The sequence below is a fragment of the Colletotrichum orchidophilum genome, assembly GCF_001831195.1.
Source record: "Colletotrichum orchidophilum strain IMI 309357 chromosome Unknown Scaffold_161.1, whole genome shotgun sequence".
NCBI classification, from domain to species: Eukaryota; Fungi; Ascomycota; class Sordariomycetes; order Glomerellales; family Glomerellaceae; genus Colletotrichum; species Colletotrichum orchidophilum.
In genome coordinates, this window is record NW_019173117.1 from 28,655 (window position 1) to 54,109 (window position 25,455).

General features: G+C 52.9%; 9 protein-coding genes across 9 annotated transcripts; 5 read left to right on the forward strand and 4 right to left on the reverse strand.

Annotated features, from left to right (window-relative positions):
- Nucleotides 1-6,170: 6,170 nt before the first annotated feature.
- Nucleotides 6,171-7,019, reverse strand: CORC01_12663 (short chain dehydrogenase; the record flags this gene model as incomplete). Its single annotated transcript, XM_022624282.1, has 1 exon — nt 6,171-7,019. One exon carries the CDS (start codon nt 7,017-7,019, stop codon nt 6,171-6,173), a length of 849 nt encoding a protein of 282 aa, XP_022469195.1.
- Nucleotides 7,020-7,737: 718 nt separating this feature from the next.
- On the forward strand, nt 7,738-9,239 carry CORC01_12664 (peptidase family M28; the record flags this gene model as incomplete). Its single annotated transcript, XM_022624283.1, has 3 exons — nt 7,738-7,776; nt 7,943-8,670; nt 8,723-9,239. Coding segments are annotated over 3 exons (1,284 nt in total), but the record flags the coding sequence as incomplete, so codon positions are not given.
- A 509-nt stretch (nt 9,240-9,748) lies between these two features.
- Nucleotides 9,749-10,897, forward strand: CORC01_12665 (uncharacterized protein; the record flags this gene model as incomplete). Its single annotated transcript, XM_022624284.1, has 4 exons — nt 9,749-9,882; nt 9,989-10,187; nt 10,269-10,556; nt 10,658-10,897. 4 exons carry the CDS (start codon nt 9,749-9,751, stop codon nt 10,895-10,897), a joined length of 861 nt encoding a protein of 286 aa, XP_022469197.1.
- Nucleotides 10,898-11,283: 386 nt separating this feature from the next.
- Nucleotides 11,284-11,883, reverse strand: CORC01_12666 (uncharacterized protein; the record flags this gene model as incomplete). Its single annotated transcript, XM_022624285.1, has 1 exon — nt 11,284-11,883. One exon carries the CDS (start codon nt 11,881-11,883, stop codon nt 11,284-11,286), a length of 600 nt encoding a protein of 199 aa, XP_022469198.1.
- Nucleotides 11,884-12,941: 1,058 nt separating this feature from the next.
- On the reverse strand, nt 12,942-14,968 carry CORC01_12667 (glycosyl hydrolase; the record flags this gene model as incomplete). The annotated part of the gene is made up of 2 exons (XM_022624286.1): nt 12,942-14,402; nt 14,462-14,968. 2 exons carry the CDS (start codon nt 14,966-14,968, stop codon nt 12,942-12,944), a joined length of 1,968 nt encoding a protein of 655 aa, XP_022469199.1.
- A 205-nt stretch (nt 14,969-15,173) lies between these two features.
- On the forward strand, nt 15,174-15,566 carry CORC01_12668 (uncharacterized protein; the record flags this gene model as incomplete). The annotated part of the gene is made up of 1 exon (XM_022624287.1): nt 15,174-15,566. The coding sequence occupies one exon, from the start codon at nt 15,174-15,176 to the stop codon at nt 15,564-15,566; it is 393 nt and encodes a 130-aa protein (XP_022469200.1).
- A 1,672-nt stretch (nt 15,567-17,238) lies between these two features.
- CORC01_12669 (uncharacterized protein) lies at nt 17,239-20,607 on the forward strand (the record flags this gene model as incomplete). The annotated part of the gene is made up of 2 exons (XM_022624288.1): nt 17,239-18,469; nt 18,518-20,607. 2 exons carry the CDS (start codon nt 17,239-17,241, stop codon nt 20,605-20,607), a joined length of 3,321 nt encoding a protein of 1,106 aa, XP_022469201.1.
- Nucleotides 20,608-21,371: 764 nt separating this feature from the next.
- On the forward strand, nt 21,372-22,292 carry CORC01_12670 (uncharacterized protein; the record flags this gene model as incomplete). Its single annotated transcript, XM_022624289.1, has 1 exon — nt 21,372-22,292. The coding sequence occupies one exon, from the start codon at nt 21,372-21,374 to the stop codon at nt 22,290-22,292; it is 921 nt and encodes a 306-aa protein (XP_022469202.1).
- A 52-nt stretch (nt 22,293-22,344) lies between these two features.
- CORC01_12671 (uncharacterized protein) lies at nt 22,345-24,135 on the reverse strand (the record flags this gene model as incomplete). Its single annotated transcript, XM_022624290.1, has 1 exon — nt 22,345-24,135. One exon carries the CDS (start codon nt 24,133-24,135, stop codon nt 22,345-22,347), a length of 1,791 nt encoding a protein of 596 aa, XP_022469203.1.
- Between the last annotated feature and the right edge of the window lie 1,320 nt (nt 24,136-25,455).

Consider the following 25,455-nt stretch of genomic DNA (forward strand, 5'->3'; position numbering starts at 1 on the left):
CCGATCAGCATCAACCAGTTGTTCGCTCGGCTTGTCGTGATAGCCGTAGAGGGAACAGAGCAGTCTCAGCCAGGTGAAAAGAAAGAGAAGATTATCTTAAATAGCGAGAGTGTGAAGGGGAGATGAGCCGATGTAATAGTAATAGGATTTGGCTGGAGATTCAAAACACCTCATGTAAATTAGCCTAGGTCTAGATTTATCAACACGTCAACGGAGCGTCTCGCTCCCCGTGTGTCCCCTGCCCATCGTAGGCAAGGGGTCCATCTCAGCATCCGAAGGCGCAAATGTCGATCCAGGAGCCCGGATCATCCGTGCACCAGATATGCCACAAACTGACAAGTTGACGTAGAACCACGTTAATTGAGCCTGGTCTGGGCATGGTCTGGGCATTCAAATTCTTGCATCGTGTCCTGGTGTGCATGCTCTGGCAGCTCTGCAGCCGGCGTGTAAGTGATTAGAGTGGGTCGATAGCGGCCGCTCCCCTGGCGGCGATCCCCAGGAAAAAGCCCGCAACTTTGTCAGAGAGTCGGAGGTGTGGGGCGGTCTCCATTGTACGGGCTTTCGGAAAGTTCAAGTGCCCCGAGCGGGCGCCGTCGACCCCGTACGCTTTTCCGAGACGTCCAACTTCCCCAACATCTAAAGACGGCCTATGTCCAGCCCAAAATGATCACCTCTTTGTTCAATCTTTATTTTGGCTATAGTGCCGCACCTTGTTTCCCCGGCTTCTCATAAGACCAACACCAAGATCAAGACCAACACCCGCGCCCCTCTTTTCTTATTTTTTTTTCTTTTTTGACTACATGCAATCACGAAATGGTCCACAGCACCAATAACACCGACATGGCACGACCACCACTGGCACTGGCACTGGCACATGACTCGAATCAAATACCAAAATGCACCCGCCTCCTAGAACGATGTGGGCTCCGAGGAATCTTATAGTTTCTCCCACTTTTCACCCTGTTCGCCCTGTTCTTCGTTACATCCACTTACATCGAATCTTCAGCCTACCCACGAGCAACATCGGACGACATTGTTGGTCAGGAAATACATGTACCAATCCGAAACGGGAAGCATGTCACATCTGGTGACTTTCAAGAGTTCGCAGTTATCACGGCATGCCCCATTCCTTTTGACGAAAGTAGCCAATTGTGCCGCCAAGGCGGACTGCTGCTTATCTGCAGAGTACTGGCTCCAGTCTGGTGGCTCGTCGGGGTCCGCTTGCAAGACCGCTGTCAGCACCCTACCTCGTTTGTGAGCTGTATTACCGCCGCGGACTGTGCATATGTGGAGTCTTCGGTCTTCTTGTTCGGGACAGCCACAAGGAATTCAAGTCCAGTCCCGGAGTCGTCCCGCCCGATCAGACATCAATCTTGTCGTATGGCTCATGTTAGGTTCGCCCACCTCCCTCGTCTCCACGCAAATCTCTGCAACCATAGGACGGACCCAGGGATCGTTCGTCATTGCCACAAGCTAGCGGAGGGAGAGGGTCCTAATCCCGAGGCATCGAAATAGCTTCATCTGCGGCGCCACAACGGCAAATCACAGTTCAAACCCACCACCAGGAGGTGGTCTCCCGGCGGCGGCATAGCTGGAGTGGATGCCAGCAGGGTCGAAACCCCTTCGATTGGCCTCTCTTCACATCCACAGTTTCTAGAACCTGCCGTCTTGGTCGACGCCTTGTTTGTGACGCTAGCATCCTAATGGCTGCGCCTGGTCCTCTGGTGGTGTTAACAAGATTCAGGAGACTGCAGGACTCCATTACACACCACAGCCCTGTCGGCCACCTCCTTTCACCCGACCCAGCGATGTAGGAGACGGTTCACGGGCGATGCGACGGCATTGCAGTGCGCAAGCGGGAGTTACATCGCCAATCTCCTCGACCGAACGGTGTCCGACGCGGCAAGTAACGCCAAGCTGTACAAGCACGTCTTCCACAAGGTTCGCTAAAGATACGAGGGGGGCCGCACATCAGCCTCAGGGGGGTTACAATCTGTTCCCCTTTGAAGCGACAACTTGAGAAGGATACTTGATAAGCTCACCTCTAACGTTGCGGTTCTCTGTCCAGTGACACACCCAGCAACTTCGATGATTCTTCGTCCAATCATCGTTGCTGAGCCTTCAGGCCAGGAGTACCCCCAAATTTCAAGGCCCACGCTCCTTACTCGCCGTCTCACAGTCCCACTGTTTTCCTCAATTCTCTGATGAATTCGGAACCAGAGCAACCAAGCAAGCAAATTAATTATGAGAACATGCAGCACAAAAATTGGAATTACAAGGGATTGTAAGCAGGCCTTGCTCTCGAGTACAACTTTGCAGAGAGAGTCGAGGTGCTACAGCTCTTACTCGCGTCGCAGCGCAAACACTTCGAGAGCCTGTCTAATGTGTTTTCATACAATCAAGATGATCTTGACTAATATCAACAACCGAAGCCTGCCGCCAAGTTGGTCGATTTAGTAACGCTTTCGACGAGAACTTCCAAGCGGAAAGGAAAGATGAGGATTAGCAAGCCAACATAAAGAGGACGTTTTATGACTCTGCAAAGAAAACGATCAGACAAGGGCAATGCGAAGCAGCAAACAATCTTGCCGATACATGGGGAGCCTCGGAAAGGCCCCTGAAATCCACCACCACAGGGCGTTTCCTGACATCGTTCCATCATCAACCCCTTTCACATCCACATTTTAGCGCAGTTTGGACTTTTGCTCCCTCCTTTTTCCCTTCCGCCATTTATTGATAACCCTTTCATCCTCCCGAGTCGTTATTGCCTTGTTCAGCAGCCGACAGGCAGCGGTTCAAGACATTCATGTTGCTCTGTCAAATACCAGCAGCGCTCGTGTAAGTTTCCCATAGAAGGACGCTGGAGCCGCAGTAAAACAGAATCTTGCAAGTGTTGAAACCCTCTTGAACGATCTAAAGTGTGTTCCAAAAGTTTTCTTCAAAGAGGGAGACGACGGCAGAAATTTCAATTTTTCCTGTTGCCGATGAGATGGGTGGTGTGAGCCCCCAAAGACTTGTGAGTATATCACTCCTATCTGCTTCAGGTCCCAACCAGATGGCCACGGACTCAGCCACATTGTAGATCTTGATCATGAGCTGGATCTGTTGGGTTTTCTCAGTGGTATTTTGTTCGTCATTGCAGATGGCGTCTGTCTATACTAACATTGCGTTCTGTTCCTGCTGAAGTAAAGTGCAATTTATGCACCATGGAAGCTAGAAGATACCGATGTCCCTTTATTTTTAACTTCAACGTCTCTTGGTTTGAAGTCTCACGTTTTCTCCCAGGCGTAAGGGATTGCCACGTAGTTTAGAAAATCTGTGATCGATCTTTGAACTATTTCGATCTTCATTTTGGACATTGTGTTTCGAGAATTCTGACCAGTCTAAATTGTCCCGGGTCAAGCTTTTCGTATCGGCAGGCCTTGTCACCAAGACTCCCGGGCTTGACAGGAAATTGCGACTTCTTAGACGACGCTTCAGGTCCGCCCACACGAAAGATGACTCTGTTCCCACTTGAGGGCCCTACAGCTCCCACTGCCATCCCATGATTTGGTGCTGCTGTTACTAATCCCGTAACAGCGCAAGCGTTGCCTTCGACCGAGTACCTAAAGATGTACCCATCCTTCTGTCGGACGTCAAATTCGACGTCGGTGCACGGGTAGTACCGGGGGCACTCAGCGAGAGTGACGGTTCATTGAACTGGAAGGACGGCTGTGACGGGGATGGGAAGTCTTCGCCCCCCATCCCATCACAAGTCAAGAGCCGACTTGTTGGGTAGGTACGTTTGAGGACAGCCGGGTCAGTGGCGTCGGAGTGACAGAACTATATGTGTACCTTTGATGCTTAAAAACATTTGGGAAGCTTCTCTTTTGTATGCGCATGGCACAACTGTACAAGTACGAACTAAGCAAGATCGCTGTTGTCTTGGGAATAGGTGGTGAGCGTAACGTCACGTGACCCGATACGACGACATCCCTTTAGATTAACTATAGCCGTGCGAAATTGTACTATTATAGTAATAAGTCTCCAATACTAATGCATTTTTAATTTAAAATGTTAGAACTGGCGGGTTCTTTGGTTATGGCGACCGATGCGTAATATTTAAAATCACCCTCCCAACGACTCACTGACCGTGGTTTGGGCTTTAAGTGCAATTGCCATGAACGCCGGATTTTGGGCGACTCAGCTTGGACGTAGTTTCGTTTTAGAAATAATGGGAGGGCAAGTCCTCATAAAATCTAGGCTCAAAGCAAAATATCTCAATGAAAAAAGGGGCTAGGGGACAGGCATCCAGAACCAGTGTAATACCAAGTACATCCCGGCCTCGTCAAAAGTCGTCCAATAGACTCTTCAAAGCCACGGGGAAGGATAAATATGGCCCATATGCACTTAATACTCCTGTAAGGAGCTATACGCATCATTAAGCGATGGAGAAAGATCGGACCGTCCTCGAGCAACCCTCAGAAACGGCGCTTACGAGGAGAAGAGAAAAGGAAGGTTATCGGCAAGAGAGACGACGAATGAATGTGATCGGGAAGGATCTGTCCCATTATCCTCTTTGCTCCGGTATCTTCGAAGTATCTTTCTTCTCTCCCTAGGTCACCTTGGTCTTTTTGCGTTGAGACCATGACGATCAAATACCACCCTGACACCACGCCCTCCTTAAAGCACTCCTGCAACCAACCATCACGAGTCATCCACACACAAATGGGTCGTCCATCGGGCCTTTTTTGCCTGGGGTATCATCAAGCAAGCGAAACGTGCGATTCTGCAAGGTTGAAGGTGAGTTGCCGCCATTCGCAATCTGCTGTCAATAGCCTCAGGCAATCTTGGAAAGAATGCCTCCCGTAACTTACGCCAAGACTACGAACCTTGAACTACAGCGTTGTAGATTAAAAGCGAGCAATATCGTAGCTGGACTTGAGAGCAAAGTTCGGAGACTATAGGGCCACTGTCACTGTCTGCTGAATTAGTGACATAAGGTTACTTGAAGGATATATTTATAGCGAGATATATCAACTTAACTCGTGGTTGTTATGGTCAAACGGCGGAAAGTGACCTTTAGGAGATATGTGCTGAGGTTAGAGGTGCGCCCGAGGCAGGTTTATGAGGCTCTGTGGTCCTACAGCTCTCGCCTAAGCTATACTTAAAATAAGGAAGAGTACATATGTTGTAAAAGTAGATTAATTGATGCTTCCGGGTAGGCATTCATTGAATAACATAGTTGGTCTGTTGTAACCTTAAACTTTGCCAACTTTTCAAAGGTCATGGGTACCAATCGCACATCTTGCGCTTTTTCTTTTCTCCTACAAGAAAGAATGATGCTCTTTGGTTTATGCCTCCAACCGCTATATTGCTCAATTTAAATCCCGCGATTTTCTTCTCCGAATTATTGGAAGACTCCGGTCTTCAGCACCATATCCCCGACAGATTACAAGACAACTTCACCTCAACCTTCATCACTCTTTCCCACCTTCATCCTTTACGGACCAAATCACCAGAACCTTCGACTACATGTCGGGTGTTTTTAATTTTATCTCTGAATCTCGAATCTAACCTGTGCACAGTGTATTCCAGCTCTCTCACCCTCGCTGTCATCCTCTGTGCAGCTCAGGCGCTATTGCCTAGAATCAGACGAAGAACAAGTACAAGTGCTTACTACGTGCTTTTCGCTTCTTTAACCAATAAGATCTAAAGAGCCTCAATAAGCCCTAAGCTTCCACTGTGTCTTTACGGAAGAAGGCATCTTGTACACCAAGAGGCTGAAAGCATCACCTCTAGGACTTTCAAGAATTTAATGTAAGCGGCTAATAGATTAATTGTATCAATGTAGTCTTGGCGAACTCATAGGTGAGCTTACAAAGAGGTTCGCTATATTTATATTTATATGGTTCTCATTCATTTACAACAGCATCAGCGAGCTTTAGGCGGCTTTGCCCCCCCAAAAAAAGAGCATACGACCCATCAGTCCTTGCTTGAGGTATAATCAGACCGTATAGCTGGGACGCTGAAAAGCACCAAGGAGTCATTATTTCGATAAATAAAACGAGTTTCATTACACTAAATCCACATGCTATAGAATACCTGCCATCGGCAATTGTCATTGTATGACCGTCGTAGCAGCAACCGACTCATAAGCCTTCAAACAGCTCATGAAGTAAATCAGACCCCTAGAAATCGGTCGAAGCAGAGATCGGCTCCCACTCATTGAGAAGAGAAATAGTGCTCTTACACTTTTCGCGAATAGTAGCGAGGCAGTCAGTGCCTAAGACCAGCCTCGGAGGAATCTCACGTCCTTCAGCAACCCCAGACTTGGTCATGACGTCCACCACTACGCGCGCGCCCTTGATTGGGTCGCCGGGCTGGTTGTTGTCGACAGTCTCCAGCAATTTCCTGACTTGGCCCGCCGAGCTCTCGTTATATGCACCAACGGACAGCTCAGCCTTGATGCGAGCGCCGGGGTTCAGGAACCCGGTACGGAAGTAGCCCGGCTCGAGAGCGCAGACATCAACACCAAACGGCTTCAACTCATCGTAGAAGCCTTCGGTTAGCATACTGACAGCCGCTTTAGTGGAGCAGTAGAGAGCAAAAGCTGGGCCGCCTTTCCAACTGCCAAGGCTACCAATGTTCACGACGACACCGAAACGTTGGGCGCGGAGGTGGGGAGCCGCTGCGCGGGACACCTTGAGAGTGCCGAGGACGTTGGTGTTGAACTGGTCAAAGACTTCCTGGGCGTTGGCCTCCTCGACGGTGCCTTCGAGGATGTAGCCGGCCGAATTGACGACGTGTGTCACTTTCCCGTGGAGGGCAAAGGCCTTGTTGACCGTTTCTGTCACTGTAGTCTCGCCGGCGGTGACGTCCAGGGAGAGGAGGTCGGCGCCTGCGGAGGCCAGTTCAGAGAGCTTTGCTGGGTTGCGGGCTGTTGCAATGACGCGGTGGCCGCGCGAGAGAGCTTCTTTGGCGATGGCGAGGCCGAACCCCGAGGAGGCGCCAGTGATGAACCAGACGGGGGAGTCCATTTTGGGGGACAAAGAGCTTTGTTAAATTGAGATGACAGAGTTTTTATTGATGGAGGAATAGAATTTATGATAGCTGCTGCTGTTGCTAATCAAGTAGAGGCAGGCGGCAGGCGGCAGGCGATGATAGAGTTATGATGACAATGAAGCATCACATCTGAACAGCGGCAAACAGTCTGTCTCTTATAGCCTGGCTGCTTGAATCCTTGATCGCTTGAACATTATGGCCGAAAGAGCAATCATCCTCCTGCATGTCAGATCCATAGAACTCGTTCATCGTTCAAGCCACTCTCCGTTAGATGCATCGTAGTGGCCTATCGCTGACCTGTACGACACGGAGATTAGCATCAAAGGTCCATGCCAAGTGATGCCAAAGGTTCCGTGCTGCGATTAGGTTCTTGCTGTCCAACTTGAGGGGTCGGATCGCGGCCAGTGGTCAAGAGATGCTTCCCAGTGGTGATGGCCGGGACCTGGGGGTTAACGCCGAAGGATTGTGGGGAAGCTGCCGACCTTCGGGGATAGGTGATGTGGCCCATCCGTTGGAGATTACAATGCATGGACTCGGACTAAGGTAAGACTAGGGGTCCTTCGTTGATTGGATCTCGCCATCGACCAGTCTTTTGCGAGCTGACATTGACTAGATACCTCAAAGAATGTTTGCGACAACGACTTGGCAGTGTCAAGTGCAAAAGCGATGTTGACAACCCCAGAATTCCTCTAGCGTCTCCCAGGCGGCGTGTGGAGCGGTGGATCTGGCTCCGTGAGTGGAGCCTCCCTCGGCATATTTCCACCTCGACCACTCTATGCCCCGACCGCTCGGCGGGTACTTCGCGGGACCTGAGTCGCATTGCATCTCAGGGTCTTTGACTGCACACATTTCTCCCCGCCCAACATGGCGATCGCAACCTGACCACCTTGCGCAATAGAAGCCGTCGGGCGCTACCTATCAATACCCAGATCATAAACCCGAGAAGCATGAGCCTGCTGCGCCCGACCTGGCCACCGTCACAATGGGTCTTCTGACCTCCCTCCCGAAGCTCCCCCTCGTCGGGTCGATCGTCATAGTTCTCTGCTCGCTCTTCACCCCCGCGACCGCCTACACCGAACTCGGCGACGAGGCTCTCCGCGCGATCCCCTCGGGTGGCGATGGTTTCAATATCGACACCGGCTCGCTGCTGGCCCCCATCCTGATCCCCCGCGTCCCTGGCACCCCGGGTTCGCTCAAGGTACAGCAGCACTTTGTCGACTTCTTCCGCGCGAACCTGCCCGAGTGGATTATCGAGTGGCACAACTCGACTTCCAAGACGCCCGCGACCGGAGATAAGGAGATACCCTTCACGAACCTCATCTTCCGCCGTGACCCACCGTGGGCCAAGGGCGGAGACGTCGAGTATCTGACGCTCGTCGCGCACTATGACAGTCTGTACCACCCGGAAGGGTTCATTGGGGCGATTGACAGTGCGGCGCCGTGCGCGATGCTGCTGCACACGGCCAGGAACATTGAGGAGGCTCTGGTGAAGAAATGGGAGGCGATGGAGGCATCGGGCGACGCTGGGAGCGGGCTGGAAGAGGAGAAGGGAGTCCAGATCATCCTACTTGACGGAGAGGAGGCATGGGTGTCGTGGACTGACACAGATTCGCTCTACGGAGCTAGGTATGTCTAGTGAATCCCTGAGCGACTAGTCTGTCTGTCTAACATCCTCTAGGGCACTTGCCGAGAGCTGGGAAAACACTGTTCACCCCAACGCGCTGTACAAGACCTCCCTTTCGTCCATCAGTCTCTTCCTCCTCATCGATCTCCTTGGCGCCCCTAATCCCCGGATACCGTCTTACTTTCCGTCCACCCACTGGGCTTACAAGAAGATGGCAAAGATCGAACATCGCATGCGCCAACTGGATGTCCTCGAAACCAAACCGAAGCATCCTTTTCTGACGGATAGGAACAAGGAGAAGGTCGGCTTCGGTGGCGGTTATGTCCTAGATGATCATGTGCCGTTCTTACAGCGCGGAGTCGAGATCCTGCACATTATCCCGACACCGTTCCCCGACGTATGGCATAAGATTGAGGACGACGGTGCGCATCTGGACCTGCCGACAGTGCGGGACTGGGCGCGCATCCTGACCGTTTTTGCGGCAGAGTGGATGGAGTTGGATGAGCAACTACCCAAGCAGATAGAGAGTGAGGTTGCTAAAGAGTCGAGCGAAGGTAAAGACGAGCTATAATTCTTTCTATTTGAAATGACGCATGTAGACCGTATAGACAGCATCCTGGTTTCGCGATCTCATAGTAACAAGTTCGATGCATGGCCTAGAATGGGTATCATCATATTGTAACGAACCGTTGGGTCTCCCCCAGATATGACACTCACTGGACAGAGTGCGAATCCTATTCCTTACGACTCCTAATATTAGGTAACGATAACGAGTTTTCAGCCATTGTATATGGGGCTATAGGCCTCAAGGCTGATTGAATGGTAAGTCTTACGTAGTGTCATCTTGCCAGTTTGATCGAATGCTGAAGAATAAGGTAATTGAGGAAGGCACCATTATGTGTACTGTACATAAGACAGTGCGAATATTAAGGGCACGGCTTGCAGGGTCCCGCAGTACATGGCCCGTGCACTATCGGTAGTTCGTAATGGACACGAAAGCTGTCCATAAGTGAACACCGGCGATACGAAGCTCCCCAGCCCAAGCTGAAGCTGCCACAGACAAGCACCCTCAGCTGTACAATGCGATTCCTCAACTCTCTGACGCCAGCCCTTGCGCTGTTCGCGGCCGGTGCCGCGCAGGCCGCCTCATCATGGGATTTCGACAGTGCCACCGTCTCAATTACTGGCAAGGGCAAGGATGCCACCAAGGAGAAGTGAGTTGGGCCGTTTACGCTTTCTGAAGCTCGGGGGAAGGAGGTTTCTGTGAATGAGCATATTGCAAGAGATCCCCAATTGCTAACGAATAGCCCCGCCCGACAGGTTGAGCGCGACTTCTCCCCTCAAGACTGCTCTCTCTCTTGGAGCCAAGGACACTCTCAAGGTCGTCTTGACGGCCAAGGAGGGTGACAAGGCTAAGCGCCCGCACCAGGCCTTCCTGATCCTCAAGGAGATCGAGTCTGGTCTCGAGGCCCCCTTCCCCCTTGAGCTGAAGGACACCGGCCGTGGTGTTGTCGACATTGTACGTCCCCATGCATTTTCCCTCACTCTCCTCGACTCCTTAATGGCAGGGCAGCACGGCTAACTCCCATGAACAACAAAGGCCCAGAAGGACCTCCCGGTCCAGCTCCTCCTCGCCAACGAACCCCTCAAGGCCAGCATCGTTATCGGCTCCTTCGGCGCCTCGAAGGCCCTCGACACCACTCTTTTTGACGTCTACGTATCCCGCGACGCCAGTGTCGCCGCCCCGACCTACGACGCTCCCCTTCGCTACGGCAAGCAGCCTGAGATCAACCACATCTTCCGCGAGGACCCCCGCAGCCCTCCCAAGATCATTTCATTGGCCTTTGTCATTGCCGTCCTGGCCACGATTCCCGTCCTCCTCATTGGTGTAAGTTTTGCGCCGTCCTCTCCCTGTTCCCGATTGTGAAGGAGGACAGTTTGTTCTGTACGTTGTGGGCGTAACATTGACTAACTAAACCCAACCTGCAGTGGCTCTCCCTCGGCGCCAACGCCAATCACCTCCAAAAGGCCCTCGGCGCCGCGCCCCTCTCTCACGTCGCCTTCTTCGGATCCATTGTGGCCATGGAGGGCGTCTTCTTCATGTATTATAGCGCCTGGACCCTCTTCCAGACCCTGCCTGCCGTCGCCATTGTTGCGACCTCCATCTTCCTCAGCGGCACCAAGGCCCTCGGCGAGGTCCAGAGCCGCCGTGTCTCTGGTCAGAGGTAAATGCTTCCTTGTAGGAGCATCACTTTCTTCAAGGGGAACGAAACAAGGTTCGTTCACACTTCTGTGGATGGGGCCTTAAGGCAAAGGGGAAACTACATTCTGCTCGCCAGAACATGCCAGGGCGAAGGTTTGGGTCTCGGCACAAAAATAAGGGGGCCCAGGATGGGGCGTGAAAGATAGAGGCCCCTATTGTACATCAGCGTCGTCACGACAGCATCTGGGCATCGGTGAATTAGATAGAGACCACGGATCAAATAAAAAAAGGCTATTCTCGAACCTAGAAATGACAATCAGACCGTATAAGGTAACCTAACGCCACGCTCGCTCTAATCGTTGAACGTAAAAGAAACCAACCATCCAACATGATACAAATAACAACAATGTCTTTAAGCCTTCTCCTGGCCGTGCTTCTCATCGCCATTCCCCAAAACCTCCACACTTCGACTTGCCTCAATACCCGTAGAAGACGAAGAAGGCCCCGCAGCGGAGTATGCAGGCGGCGGTACATTGTCGCCGGTAGAAGCCCGCCTCCTCTCGTGCTGCCACTCCTCGACGCCCTCCTCTTGAACACCAGACGGTCCACCGCGGGACATGTTGTTGTAGTATCGCTGCTGCTGCTGCTGCTGCTGCTGGTGGTGGTAGGGCCCAGCAGCCAAGAACCCAGGGGAAGCATCGTATCCAAGACGTCCCCATCTACCGCCGCCCCGCTGCTGCGCCCTCATGGCGTAGATGACGGCCCTGCGCTCATCCAAGGCCGCTCTTCTGTCGCGCCTCGCCTCGCGGCCCTTGCCGAAGGGGAGAGCGACCTTGCAGATGCCGCAGGGTTGGCCGTCCGGGCCGGTGTGGTAGCCGTCGTGTGGGCCGCCGGCGCCGGCGGCAGAATCGACGGTAGTGACGGGGGATTGGTTGTTGTGGTTGTGGCTGTAGGGGTTCCGGCCGGCGGCGGCGTGGACTACGGTTGAGACGAGGCCGGTGATGAGACCCATGGCTGTATGTAGTGCGTTGCTTTGGTTTTTGAGGTTGGGTGCTAGTGAGCTTGGTGATGGACCTTGAGGTAGGTTGTGGTTTTTGGACGGACAGTTAGCGGTTAGGAATGTATGTAGTGATATGCTTCAAGGTAGACTTTAACGTTGGTGTATGTGAGAAAAGATCCTTCAAGTTCGCTGTCTGATAAGTGTCTGATGCTTGGTGATGCTTGATGCGTCTGGTACTCTTTCAAATCCAAATTTCCAATTCATCAGGAACCTCTTCCCCTTATATCGATTTCTTCCAACCACAGTAACAATGCAGAAGGAGAGCACTGCCCGGTCATTCCCATCTCACAAGGCCATGCCGGCGCCCCCCAACCTCCCCCCATTGGGAAACCGATTCGAAAGCGTTCCCCCCCAGAGCCCAGAGGCAAGCAACGCAGGATAAGACAGCAGTGAAGGTCCTGCCAAGCCACGGCGGCCCATGTGGGGCGGACCGGCACCGTCCTGCCGGATCAGCCCAAGCAAAGCACCCCAAGCGGCCTCACGAACACCGGCTCCTTCGACCAAAGGGTTGGGCTCCTGCAGTGCTGCACTCCTTCGAGTTCTCGAATCACCCTAACTGGAGGGCTGAGCCACTCACTGGAGACTACTGAGGGAGGGGGAATAGTACCATGTCAGCATCGTTCGCACTCGTCTAAGCGACCAATGAAGTCTGAGTATGTACGATCTTAGCGTATTCAGGTACGGCGCAGCAGACGTAGTCTTGGTTAGCGTCCCGCGGGTAAGACATCCTTGAGAGCTGTGGGGCAGAGTAAATGGACGGTGTCTCCGGCCAAATATGAAGTACACCAGCAGCAAGAAGCATGCTCGGACACAGAAGCAGCTACAAATGCGAATGCGGAGGGAAGAGAAAAGCAGGTATGTCCAGAAGGGAGGCCGGTGTAACCGACCGGCGGCTATGCCATGCGTGCGTAGATACGGGGAAAGACTTCTTCGTCTGTACTCATATCCCCTTCCCCTCCAAAAAGAAAAGACAACTAACTAGCCAAAATGACTTCATATCATGCATGTCTTCATCGCCATCTCTCATGCCGCTGTTGATCGTACGTTCCGTTGGACGCCGCTACGAGCTCCCACCACGCCCGCATCAAAGCCATTCCGCCGTTCTGCGTCTCCGAGGTCCTACCCCGGCCGCGGTCGTTCGGATCGCCGGTCGCCGCCGCCGTCTTCACTTGCTGTGCAAACCCGTCTCGGTCATCGGAGCGAGGCCCCCTTCTGCTTGAGCCACCAAGAACCTGCTGTCCAGAGTGCTCCTCGTCGCCGACCAGCTCGTAGCTCTTTGTCTGGTTCTTGCGCGCCTCGCCGTTTGGTGCCCAAACCTTGTCCGGGTTACCATGGGCCCATACGCCGTCATGCGGGAGCCCGTAGTTGCGGTAATCGGTCACATTGGGTGCGTCGTGAGGAATGCCGTCCGTCTGCATCGTCGGAACGGTATTCAAGAAAATGCCTGCTCCCCACCATGTACCGAATCGACCTTCTCTATCCCTGGTCAACAAGGCCGCTTTGGCATTGTGCTCGACCCATTTCAGATAGGCCTGGCAGGCCGATGCATGGGTCGTCTTGGCCTGCTCGTACGCCTCAGCGTCGAGAGTCATGCCTTGCCCAATGATGGCAGCTTCGAGTGGATGGCAAAATGTTACAAAATGATGGAAGAATATGCCCTTGAAGGCTTGCCCGTCCTGAGAGCAAGTCGCGCTAGCATCGCAGATTTCTTCCATGACACCTCCACGGCCCAGTCCGCGCCAAGGGGGCAGATAACCTGGCGGGAGATCTGACAGGTCGTCGATTGGCTGATTGAGCTTCAAGTCCCAGCCTGAGGCCTTGATAACGTTTTGGATCAGCCTGTGCCCATCTTCCAAGTACGAAGCACTGCCTGTGGCGGCGAAGAGGCCTCTTTGGCCAGTCAAGAGGACGCCCTGGTTATAGGTGAAGACAGCTTCACTGCGTTGGTCGCACTTGGTGTTGCCCGGCTTGGACCTGTCGACGTGATAGCCATCAACGTAGAGACCGGCATTATTGGTCATATTGACGCCAGTGAGCCATTTGTAGCCTTCAATGGCAGCGGCGAGGTATTTGGGCTCTCGCGTGGTTTCCACACCACCTGCGTTGTTGACCCATGGTGTGGTGTTGTTGTCACCGGGGAACCATAGATACATTGAGATCGAGGCCGCAATCCAGAGTTCGTTAGTGATGGCGTTCTTATATGGTTCCAACCTCGGGTTCCAGTTCATGCCACCCTCGCAGAGTCGAGTGTCCCATCCTTTGGACCCAAGATCCCAGAAAATTCTGGCCCGATGAGCGAACGAGGGTATCCAATATTGCCCGTGCCAGGGACCGTTTGCCAAGGCATCTCCAAGACCCGGGGTCGCGCTCTCGTTGAGGCTTTCCCGGGGGTAGAAGAGCTCTGAGTGTATGTTGATAAACTTGATGGCTTCGATCCAACCGAGGACAACCCAGAGAATGTCGTCGAAAGCCTGTGTGCATATTAGTATGTGCTGCTCGGGTTGTGTTGGTGGGAGCTGGGGATCTATACCTGATGGCGGATCGCAACGTCGTCCTGGCCAAAATAAGAGGCCACCAGCTGAGTGAAAAAGGTATCAATGAGGTTTCTCTTGGCTCCTTTGTCACCATTGCCTCCGATATCGAGCACGGCCAATGCTTGCGAAAGCGAAGTCAACGTGCCTGACAGCATCGTTTCCATGACGGCAGCAGTCCAGTCGATGGCTTCGGGCCATGTTCCCTGGTCCGAGACGAAGAAGTCATGTTGCATTACAGTAAGAGCTTCAAAGGCGGCCTCGAGTGGCTCAACTTTGGCCTTGGACGTGTGAGCAGTAGCTTTTCTTTCAACTTGCGGGGTTTGTAGAAAGGTCATGGGCTGCTTCGGTTCGCAATCGATCGGAGGTTGAGCTTCGGCATAGAAAATGGGGCAAAATGACCTGGGCGCATTTGGAGGAGCCGTCGCAACGAGGGCCGGGGCGCACGAGGCCAGCACAAGCACCGAGAGGCAAGTCTCGGGCAGTCGGAGTGTTGATCGAACCATGATGGTGGTATTTGATTCCCAAAAAAAAAACCAGAAGGCAGCTTCTGTTATGATGGCGAGCAATCAGCTCTAGAAAAGGCGCCGCTCATGTGTAAAAGCGCTCTGCCATGTTCAGAAGGACGTCGCAATCGTCGAAGCGGAAATTCGACGAGGGAAATAGGCACAATGGATGGGCAAACTTGTCGAGGGCGCGCGATGAGCGAAGATGCGGAGGGTCGATGCAATGCCAAGGCCAAAGGAAAAGCTGAGGAAGGGCAAGGCAACCGGCGGCCGGGCGACATGCGGGAAAGAAGCAAGCGACGGCGCAGGGCTCTTTGGCGATGGATGGCCAGAGTCGAGGGGCAGGCCAAGCCCATTTTCGCAAGGAACCTTGGAAAAAGATCCACCTGCACGAGGCAGATGGAACCCCTCAAGTCCCCTCAAGTGGTCGCAGAATGGCGTACCGAGAGGTCACAGAGGTCGGTGGTGCAAGCGGTGGTCACCTCCCACCATCCCTGGGGAAAGGTGGCAGCCACTAGAACAAGTTCATGCGGGGCATACCTACTATGGATATGGAGGCGCCAAGACCCTGCGCTCTGTCCTGGCAGTCTGTCACTGACATGGAGGAGAAGCTGTGCTGCTGCGATCCATTACCGATACAATACGGATACCTCTAATACAGATACCCGATGAAGAAGACATGCAGCGAACACAACGGGAGCGCCAAATGTACCTTGCTCCTGCCACTACCATTGCCATGTGCCTGAAGGACTTTCTGTACACTAAGGTAGGTAGGTGAGGAGAAAGACCGTTGGTTTGGTCTTCTCTTCGAAAGGCCATGTAATACGTGCCCTGAACGAGACTACCTACCTAAGGTACCTTGGGTAAATGTGCATGAAGCGTTCCACCATACCCAGCCTCTTCAGCGGTGTAAGGAAAATGATGCCCACAATAGTCCAGCACCGCCCACAATCGGCGTGATCACTTGCCAATATCTGGCGATCAAGTTGGTGGACATGGTGATTGGCGTCTTGGGTCTTGTGCCCACGGACAGGACCAAGAGCAGCCGTCCCTCAGGCATATACGAGGCGGTAATAAGAGGCGCCTCAGTATCGAAACAACATCTCCCTGGCCAAGGTACAGACGGAGATGTCTCGGGTCATGGGACTGGACTGCGAGGTAGGAATGGAAGACGAGGGCCGTTGAAGAGTGCTTGGGCGAGTCGTGGGGAATGCATCACTAGGGTGAAACGGACTGAGTCGGCTGGTTGTAGATGCGTTGAGAGGTGCTCGACCGTGCTAGAATCTGTCTCAACTACGGCTGCTAAGCGACTTTTGGTGTGAGCGATAGAAGGGTCTTCCCGTTCCTCACGTTGGTGTCTTATTCAGCAGCACGACTAGCGGAAACTCTACTGCCTCCCACGTGCCTACCTAGCGTGCCGGGGTTGAGAGGCCTCGAGGGCGGCGACGACTCGCTCGGTGAGTGTAAGTGTAAGTTGACAAGTCGAGGATAGCTGACGTAATGGCACACAAAGTATCCCATGCTACCTTACGTACCTTTTTAGAGGTGGTTTGAGCATATCCACGGTCCTAAGATGCAAATGAACATAAACGTACCCCAGAATCCAAACAAAAATGACTCGGAAACAAATTAATTTTTTTTAAAAAATAAAAATGAAAATAAAAAGAAAAATAAAAAAAGAGGAAGAGGGAATGGAGAGAATCGTCTGTCTATTTGCCATCACCGTGTTTTAAACCCGTCTTTTTGCAGACAAAAGAGCGCGTTTCTTTGTCCCGCGCAGGCCAACCAGCACGCGTTTCCATTTGCAGACGGGAGGCTGGCTGGCTAGGTACCTTACTTCAAGTTCCATGTTAGTGATGATTCGCTGAGCAAGGGCACTGAGCTGGGCCTGGGAGGCAGGGCTGCCCCACTAACATGCACTGGCGCCCACGGCCAATCGCCAATTGTTTACGCCTGCAGCTCCGAAAGTAAACAAACCAATCCCTGCACTTCCACACTGGGACGCTTCTTCCTTCTCCATCTCTCAAGCTGCTCGCGAGCTTTATCGTACATCACAGCTTCTGGCTTTCGTCCTGCCATTGTGCGCACTTTTATGCCTTGAGCAGCTTTCTCTTGCTCGGTATTGCTTCTGATCAGTCTTACCATTGAAGTGTCTCCGCGACATTGGCTATTCGACGCGTCGCCTATAGCCATCGCGGCGCCATTTTGAATCTACTTTTTCTCTTCGACTCCCGTCCTGCACACCGCGCCCGACGCGTCCCAGGGCAGTCATGGAGGCCGACTTAGCACACAACCGCTATCGCTCTCGCATTCTGCGAGAAATGAACGCAAACCGCGACAATCCATTCAACTCTCCGCCTTCCTCGACTGGCTCACACGGCACCGTCAGCCCGACCATGTCCTCCGTCTTCTCAGAACCTGACGGTGAATCCACCCGCAGGCTCAACGAAGACATTGCTCGCATAATCGGTCCTACCGGTGGGAAAATTCAAGTCGACTTGGATGCTGCCCACCGCAAGTGGCCCGAATTCTATGGCAAGCCCAAGGCCAGCGTCGAAGCAAAACAGAACCACCCCGCTCCCAAACCCATCGGTTCATTGCGTCGCAAGGACACCGTCTCCCACAAGGCCATTGTCCAGAAATATCTCTCCAACATGGACGACGACGACTCGACGGATATGACTTGGCAGGGTTCTAAGCGGACGCGTGCTGAAATGCAGCCCCGCGTTGAGGACAACGAGTCCGACATGTCGGCCAACATGTCCAAGTCGCCTTTTCGATTCGATATCAATGCCGATAGCTTCAAGTTCAATCCTCAGCAGCAGATGAACCGCAGTCCCTTGTCAAGAGGACACGCTCGTACAGCATCTGGCAACCACAAGTCAGCAAGACGATCTTCCTACGCCGCCAACAATGACCGAAGGAAGTCAGACTTCCTGGCTCCCCCCACGCAAGCCACTCCGAGGCAAACCCCAGCCGAGAATATGTCTACGAATAAATCTACCCCAGTCACATTCAACACGATCCGAAGCACGTTCCCCTCGCCGGCCACTACCGATAGCCCTGCACAGAATGGCGCCACGTCCCGCTCTTTCTTCATGCCCGATATCTCCCACCTCAACGACTTCATCTCAGGCAACTTGCGCTTCAATGGTGCGGTGAAGAATGGTGTCCCCGTATTTGTGAAGAACGGGCAAGTGCGAGACCGCATTGATATCCTGCCGCCCAATGATCATGCCGAGGTTGACGGTCTTGCGATTCCCGAGGATGAAGAGAAGATCTTCGTGTCTATGGATATGATCCGGAACGAAATTTGCAACCTCCAGGAACACGACGATCTGGTACAGCAGCATGCAGTGGAACTCGAAAATCAGGTGGATCATCTTCAGGCCGAATTGAAGCGGATCAAGGGCCGCAAGTCTATCGATAGTGCCCTCGGCTCCCGGACAGGCTCAGAGCCCGAGACGGCTGGCGAGGAGCGCTATCAGACACAGAAGCTGAGTAAGTATCGGCAGCCTCCTGATTTAAATTCCATCTAACAAGTCACAGAGTTGGAATCGCAGGTGACATCTTTACAAGCACGCTTGGACCAAGCAAGCACCCGGCTCGGCATTAATGAGGTCGAAAACAACACCTTGTCTCTGGAGCGAGACCGAGCTTTGAAGAAGCTTTCAGACGCATGTATACAAATTGGCGATCTCATGGATCAACTCGAAGTGAAGGGAAAAGAACTCCACGAGACCCAAGATAAGCTCAATGCCACTCTGGAGATGACCAACCCGCGAGAGGTGTTTCGCCAGGAGAAGCAAAACCACGAGGTCCGCTCCGCCGACAATAACGCTCTCCATGAAGATAATCAGATCCTTCGCCGAGAACAGGAAACCTTGCAGCAAGAAATGGAGTCTCTGCGGACGGACAACAACTCCCTGCGGCGCGAGCAAGAATCTCTCATCAGCGAAAATAGGTCTTTACGGGCTAATGCGCGATCGCTCATGTCTGAGAATGAGGAGCTTCGTCAGACTACGACCAACGCCAAGGAGGATCTCGAGGCAGCCCGTGATGAGGTTGAGGCATTGCAGGTTGAGCTTCACACCATGGAGCAAGAGAAGTCAACGCTCAAGGAGGACAACGATAGCCTTGTTCGACACAACGAGAAATACTTCAACGAGAACAAGATCCTTCGTCGTGAAAACTCGGGCTTCGAGCGTAGCATCCACGACCTTCACGATGAGAACATGCAACTGAAGGAGGAAATTGAATTCCTCAAGCAGCAGCTCGATCACTGTCGCCCTCTTAGAAAGACGGATGACTTCTCTGTGCGTCTGGATAAGGAAGATGACGAGGAGGAAACTGAGGAGAATATGACTTCGGCATTCTTTATGCCGGACATTACGATTGACAGCACACAGAACTCCAAGGTTCTTGATTTTACTCCGGAAGTGAAAAAGATTCGAAAGCCAGCGACACCAGGCAGGAAGGCTGCCGAGATCCAGGACACGACGGAGCACACAGATCGGAGTGTGAATGAGCTCGACAACACTGTCCAGAGTCAACAAAGTTCTGTCGCAGCCGAACCCCGGTCCAAGAGACGAGACTCCAATCACCACCCCCAGGACTCCACCAGTCAACAGAAAGTGTCCTTCTCGCTGCCCGAGCGGTTAGCAGCGAGTTCCAAATCCAGAAGCACGAAGGAAAGGAGCAGCAAGGCCTCCAATGTTGCGAACAAGGGCAGCAAGAGAAGCACCTCTGGTCAAACGAATCCCAAGAGCTCCTTCAAGGGGGCTTCCCTTCCAGACCTCGACCCTTTTCAAGCAGACGACGAGGGCAACATGCAATCGCCCGAACACACTCAGACTCGGACTCACTCCATGGCGATCGACATGAAGATGAAGAGCAAGAAGGAATCTCGTACTGTTCATCAAGAAACAACGAACACCACTCGCAACTTGACCAGCCAAAGCCAGAGGTCATCAAAGGCTGCTGTAAAGCCTTCCAAGAATAAGTCCATTACCGTCGATCTGATTACTCAGGGCGGGCTGGATCACACGTCGACTACTGATGTCAAGAGCAACTGCCCTGCTCTGACCTCCGATGCTAGACGTGTTCTGGATAGCTTGGCCGGACACAGCTGTAAGAACTGCATTGTGTGCACGCGGATCAAGGCTCATCGTGGAACGGTCACTTCTGCCGACATTGCAGAAGGTAAGAAGCGAGTGAAGATCTCTAGGCCCGTTGCTCCTTCGGATCAGTATAAGGAGCTAGGCGATTCTGCGGACGACCTCACAATTCGTCCTTCGCAACCTCCGGGGCATGCTTTGGCGAAGGTCATCAAGGGCCTCGAGGACGAGCTAGAGCACATGAAGATGGAGCATGCGAAGATGCAGGCTCGATACGACAACCACAACCCTGCTCTTGCCGAAACGAAGCGCAAGCAGCTCAAGACGAACATTGACGCCAACATGAACGCACAGGAGGTCAAGAACGGGCAAATATACGCACTTTACGATGTGCTTGAGGGACAGAAACAGGTCGGACAGGATATGTCGGATGAAGAGCTCGACGTCACTGTCTTCAGTATCACCGGATTGAGTGTCAGGGACATCACTGACCAACATACTTGGGAGGGCATTCAGGGGTAGGATCATGGCATGGCTTGATGCTTGTACTATGCGCGTAGCATCGCCCCGGTTTGGCGTTCTTGGTCTTTTTCTTTTTGCAGATATCACGTTGTTGGACGGGGAGTATGACTCTGGCTCGAGTCACTCAGGAGAAGGAGATTGTCACCAATATGTTTTTTGTTTCTTGCTCTGATCCTGGTCCGCATTGTTTATATACCAGACCTTCCGGGACGGCAGTTTTGTTGGCGGAGAGCAATTCGATGAATACCCCACGCCTTGATTACACGTTGAGTCTATTGTGCACGTAATATTGAGTCGTGTCATTTGTCCTTGGGGCTCTTGATGCCTGTCTGAATTGCTCGCGCTTGCTTGGCCTTCAAGCCAGCTGAATCAGCCTTTTCGACGCTAACAGCGAGCTCGCTGTGAGTTGCCCAATCGGGAAGGGATCTACATGCTTACACTGGCAGCCGTCAACATCGTCGGTTTCATTGTCCACATTGATGCTCCGGCTCTCACTTGGCAATCATTCTGCTTATAAATGTGGAGGATTATTTTACTTCTGAGACCGCAGGCTGACGTCGATAGGACCAGATACCGATCATCGAAGATGCCTCGTCTGGCAAATCAACCACCTGATGGCGAGCTAGAGAGTACATGTATAAAGGATCGGCTTTGGCACCTTAGGAGGCCAGAAAGTCTAGAGCATCAACAGTCTCGCAGCTTAAGCATCTGACAAATTGCCGATTACTTTACTCTACTCCACCCTTAACCACACACCAATAAACATGCGCATCGCTATCGCCGGTTCAGGGGCCGTAACCCGCTACTTCGCCGAAGAACTCCCCGCAATGGGCATCGACCTCGTCATCCTGACCCGGTCCCTCAAACCCGAGCTCGAAAACATCCCGGGTGTCCAACAATTAGTGACGGACTATTCCTCCATCCCGTCGATCCTCGAGGGCATCGAGGGCTCCGTCGCCCTCGTCTCCAACATCCTCGACTATTCGCCCGCCTTCGTCGACGTCCACGCGCGCCTCATCGAGGCCGCTAGGAGGAGCGAGACCTGCAAACGCTTCATTCCCGCCGAATACGGCGGCAATCTCGAGGCCTTCCCCGACCAGCCGGGCTTCTATGCCCGTCGCCAAGGCGCTGTCCGAAGGATCCTGGAGGGGCAGACAGAGTTGGAGTGGACGCTGCTATCGACGGGGTGGTTTATCGACTACGTCGTGCCGCGCCGCAACCGCATGCTCAACGACGCGGGGGACGCGATCCCCGTCAACGTCGCGGGAAACAGCATGCTGATCCCCGGCACCGGCGACGAGCCCCTAGACATGACCGCGGTGCGGGACGTAGTCCGGGCGGTTGGGAAGCTCCTCTGGGCACCCCGCTGGGAGCGGTACACGTACATCTCAGGGGCCAAGGCCACCTGGAACGAGATCGCGACGCTGATGCGGGAGAAGTATCCGCAAATGGGTGTAAAGTATCGCAGCCTAGCCGAGTACATTGAGGATATCATCGCCAACCCGGACCCGGAGGGTGAGGAGCGCATTATTGCGGAGTACGGCATCTTCTCTGCCAGCCACGCTGGGTCTCTGCCTGCCGGTCAGGTTGCCGCTCATCGCGAGAGGTACTTTTCTGGCATCAAGTTTAGGACCGCGAGGGAGTTATTGGCCGAGGTTGAGAAGGATCCTGAGGTCATTGTCTAGGGGGTTACATACATGATGTTTATTTGAACGGATATGGACGGCGCATATAGTCTCAATACAATATTACGTCAAACTCTGGCATACTTGCAAAAACACGAGTCCAAGGCTCCGGTGCAAACCCGGGGACTGTCATGTCACGGCGTCTCCAGACCTCTTCGACCGCGAGGAGCAGCGTATTCCAGCTGGCAATCCCCAGCGACTTTCGTCTTGAGAAAAAACATCTCACCCTGTCTCGCAGCTCTGTCGTACCGGCCTCTGAAGAGACCGCGGCGTAGATCCACGTCTTGGGGCTGCTGTTCTTCTGCAGGGACTCGAGATGCTCCATGTGGTCGAGACACCTGGCAACTAGGTCTTGAACAGCCCCTTCGGGGCCTCGTCTCCCGGAGTTGCCCTTGAAGTAGAGCAGGCAAGTGTAGTAAAATAACGAGCGGTGGTGGTGCACCATGGCCGAGTCCCCGTTGCCGGTGTCGTAATCCACGGATGGCTCGGGTGTAGAGAGGGCGAATTCGAATTCGAGCTGGTCGAGGTACTCTTCTGCGAGAATGGGAGTCTGCAAGAGTTTCGCATTGAAGGAAGAGACTAGTTCGAGTGATCGCTGTGGCATGATCTGACTTTTGGACAGCTCGATATCTGGCAGATACGTCTCCATCGGGACGGGGAAGTCTAGTCGTCCGAGGTACTGGGCGTGTATCGTGGCAAATGTAGAGGAGAAGGACTGATACGTCAACATGGCGGTGCTTGACTGCCTCCAAGTGTTCATGCCGGTGTCGTCGAGGAGATCCCGGGTCACCTTGACGACCTCGCGCCAGGCGCCCGCGGTGCCGGTGACGAAGTGGATGAGAATCCACAAGCAGAGGGTGGCCAGGCTCGCCATCCGTTCGTCGTGGTCTCGGCGGTTCACATTTTTCATGAGGTGGTGGAAGCTCAGCTGTTTGTGACGGAGCATCAGATCCGTGTAGCCGCCGTGCGAGTGGGTACCCCTGAGGTTTGCCTGGTGGGCTGCGGAAATGGCGCAGACCGCATGGAATAGAGCGACGGTGGAGGTCGACTTTTTGCCAGCAAGACGGCTTCCATCGAGTGTCATGGGCGATACGACGGTGAGGAATGGGTTCACCGGGGTGCGTAAGGGTACTAGTTTGTGGGCGAGATTTGTTGCCCAGTGGCTGATGAGTTCTCGTTCTTGAGCAAGAGATGATGGTGCTTCCAGTGGCCTCATCGGGCTACCCAGAGGAGGCATACCCCCATGGTTGGAAGCGCTAAATGAGGAGTTCCACGGAATATCAGGTCTATGCTGAAAGACTTCCGGTCCTAGAGCGTGTAGTTGAACGTCTCGAGACAGCTGCTCCCTCGCCAAAGGGCTTCTGCCAGCTTGCCCGACATTTTTAACCCTAGGTCGTGGCTCGCAAGACCGGAATGCCGGAAACGAGCCGGTCAGTGGAACTTCGAAAGCTTCAGGCGTCCATTGGCCGGGCGAGTGTGCCAAATTCTGCGATGAGAGGCTGGCCTTCGCCCGCGGCCGACGCCGGCCGCCGCTCCTTGGTGTTCCTTGTTCCGTCGGCGAAAGCCAGGTCAGTCGCGTGCCATATCCCTGACACGTAAACTTGCCAGTAACGCAACGCAGGCACGCCGGCCGCTGCTCGTCGCATTTGACGTGACGTTCGCGGCATGTCCAGCAGCCCGTGAACGTTTTGCGTCGTTTGCTACCAGCGGTCTCCTGCCGTGATCGCTCTGGGGATCTGTCGGTCGCTGGACGCGGGGTTAGAACGGGCAGGGCCGCATCATTGTTGACGGGCTGTAGCAAACCCGAGCCTATGGGTCCATTATGAACGTTGCTTGTTTCCATGAGAAAGCTGAATGTCCCAAAGGGGTGGCTTTGAGAGATATAATGTATAGTTGAACATCTAAAGAGGATGCATGCCAATCTCATTACCTGCACAGGTTGATTAGTCAGACAACATTGGGCAGCAGTAGGTAATCGTTCTCGGAGTCATCATGCAAGTGTCACACAGCGCCTATTAATGAGTTCGAGCGACAAAGAGTCTGAAGTTGAGGAAACAACGATCCCATCAATGACCGAACCCTTGAGCTCAGAAATGCAGGTTCGGAGGCTCATACGAAGGGTGGAAACACATGAGAATTTTATGGCCGCACCCACCAATCTAGTGTCTGAACAACCACCTTTGTCTCACTGATCTCTGCCACTTTTTCTGGCTGTAATCCTGAGCAGTCACTCCTCCTAGACTGAGGCGAGATTGAGCATGGAACTGGGTACTTGAGCTTGTGCTCGAATTTCCTGAGCAAGCTTCGGTGTAAATATACAAGGTAACCCTGATATGAGCATAATTTATACAAACCTTTTCTGTAACATAATATATGTTCATTAATTTAGTGCACTCTTATTTGTAATTAATTAGTTAATAGTTCTATTTCTCATAAAAACGCAATTTTATATACGCACTAGTTTCTTTTACGATATTTAAAAGTCAACTATAATATAATTAGATGAAAGCAATTCTTCAGCTTGCCCGTTTTGTATGATGACACACCTATTGTGTAGCATTCAACTCCCTGCAGAGCCTTCCGCCGGTTCATACAGTCTTTATAAGTTCTGAAGCCCTCTTTCCTTGACCCCATTGCCCATTGTATGTTTCCTTGATAGTACAACGTATATTACATGAAGGTTGTATCAGCACTGCACTCAGGATGTAGTGCGATGGCTTGCTCCACGTAGTAGGACGCTTGTTCAAGCATGCCGCATTGGGAATATGTGTAGCTCATGTTCGATAATACCAATTCTTGAGGCTTTGCTGTCCCGCCGGCTTTGTTCTGACAGACATCAAGCGCCGTCTTATATTACTCAGGCTTGTCAGCCTGGATGTTGTTGACACAGTTCATGCAAGAGACACACAGCTGTTGAATTTCTGGATCATCAGAGGGAATGTTCCTCTCACGATGGGCGATTGCTTCCAGATTGTGATTCAAACCATTTTCTCTCTCTCTCTCTCCCTCTCTCTCTCCCTCTCTCTCTCCCTGTCTCTCTCCTCGCCGCAACAAATAGACAACCCCAAGATTTTTGCAAATCAAGCCCAAAGTTTGACTATATTTCCCCGTTGCAGATCTCCTTCGCAGCTTTGAGAATCCCCAAAGCGTTATCTGTGTCGCA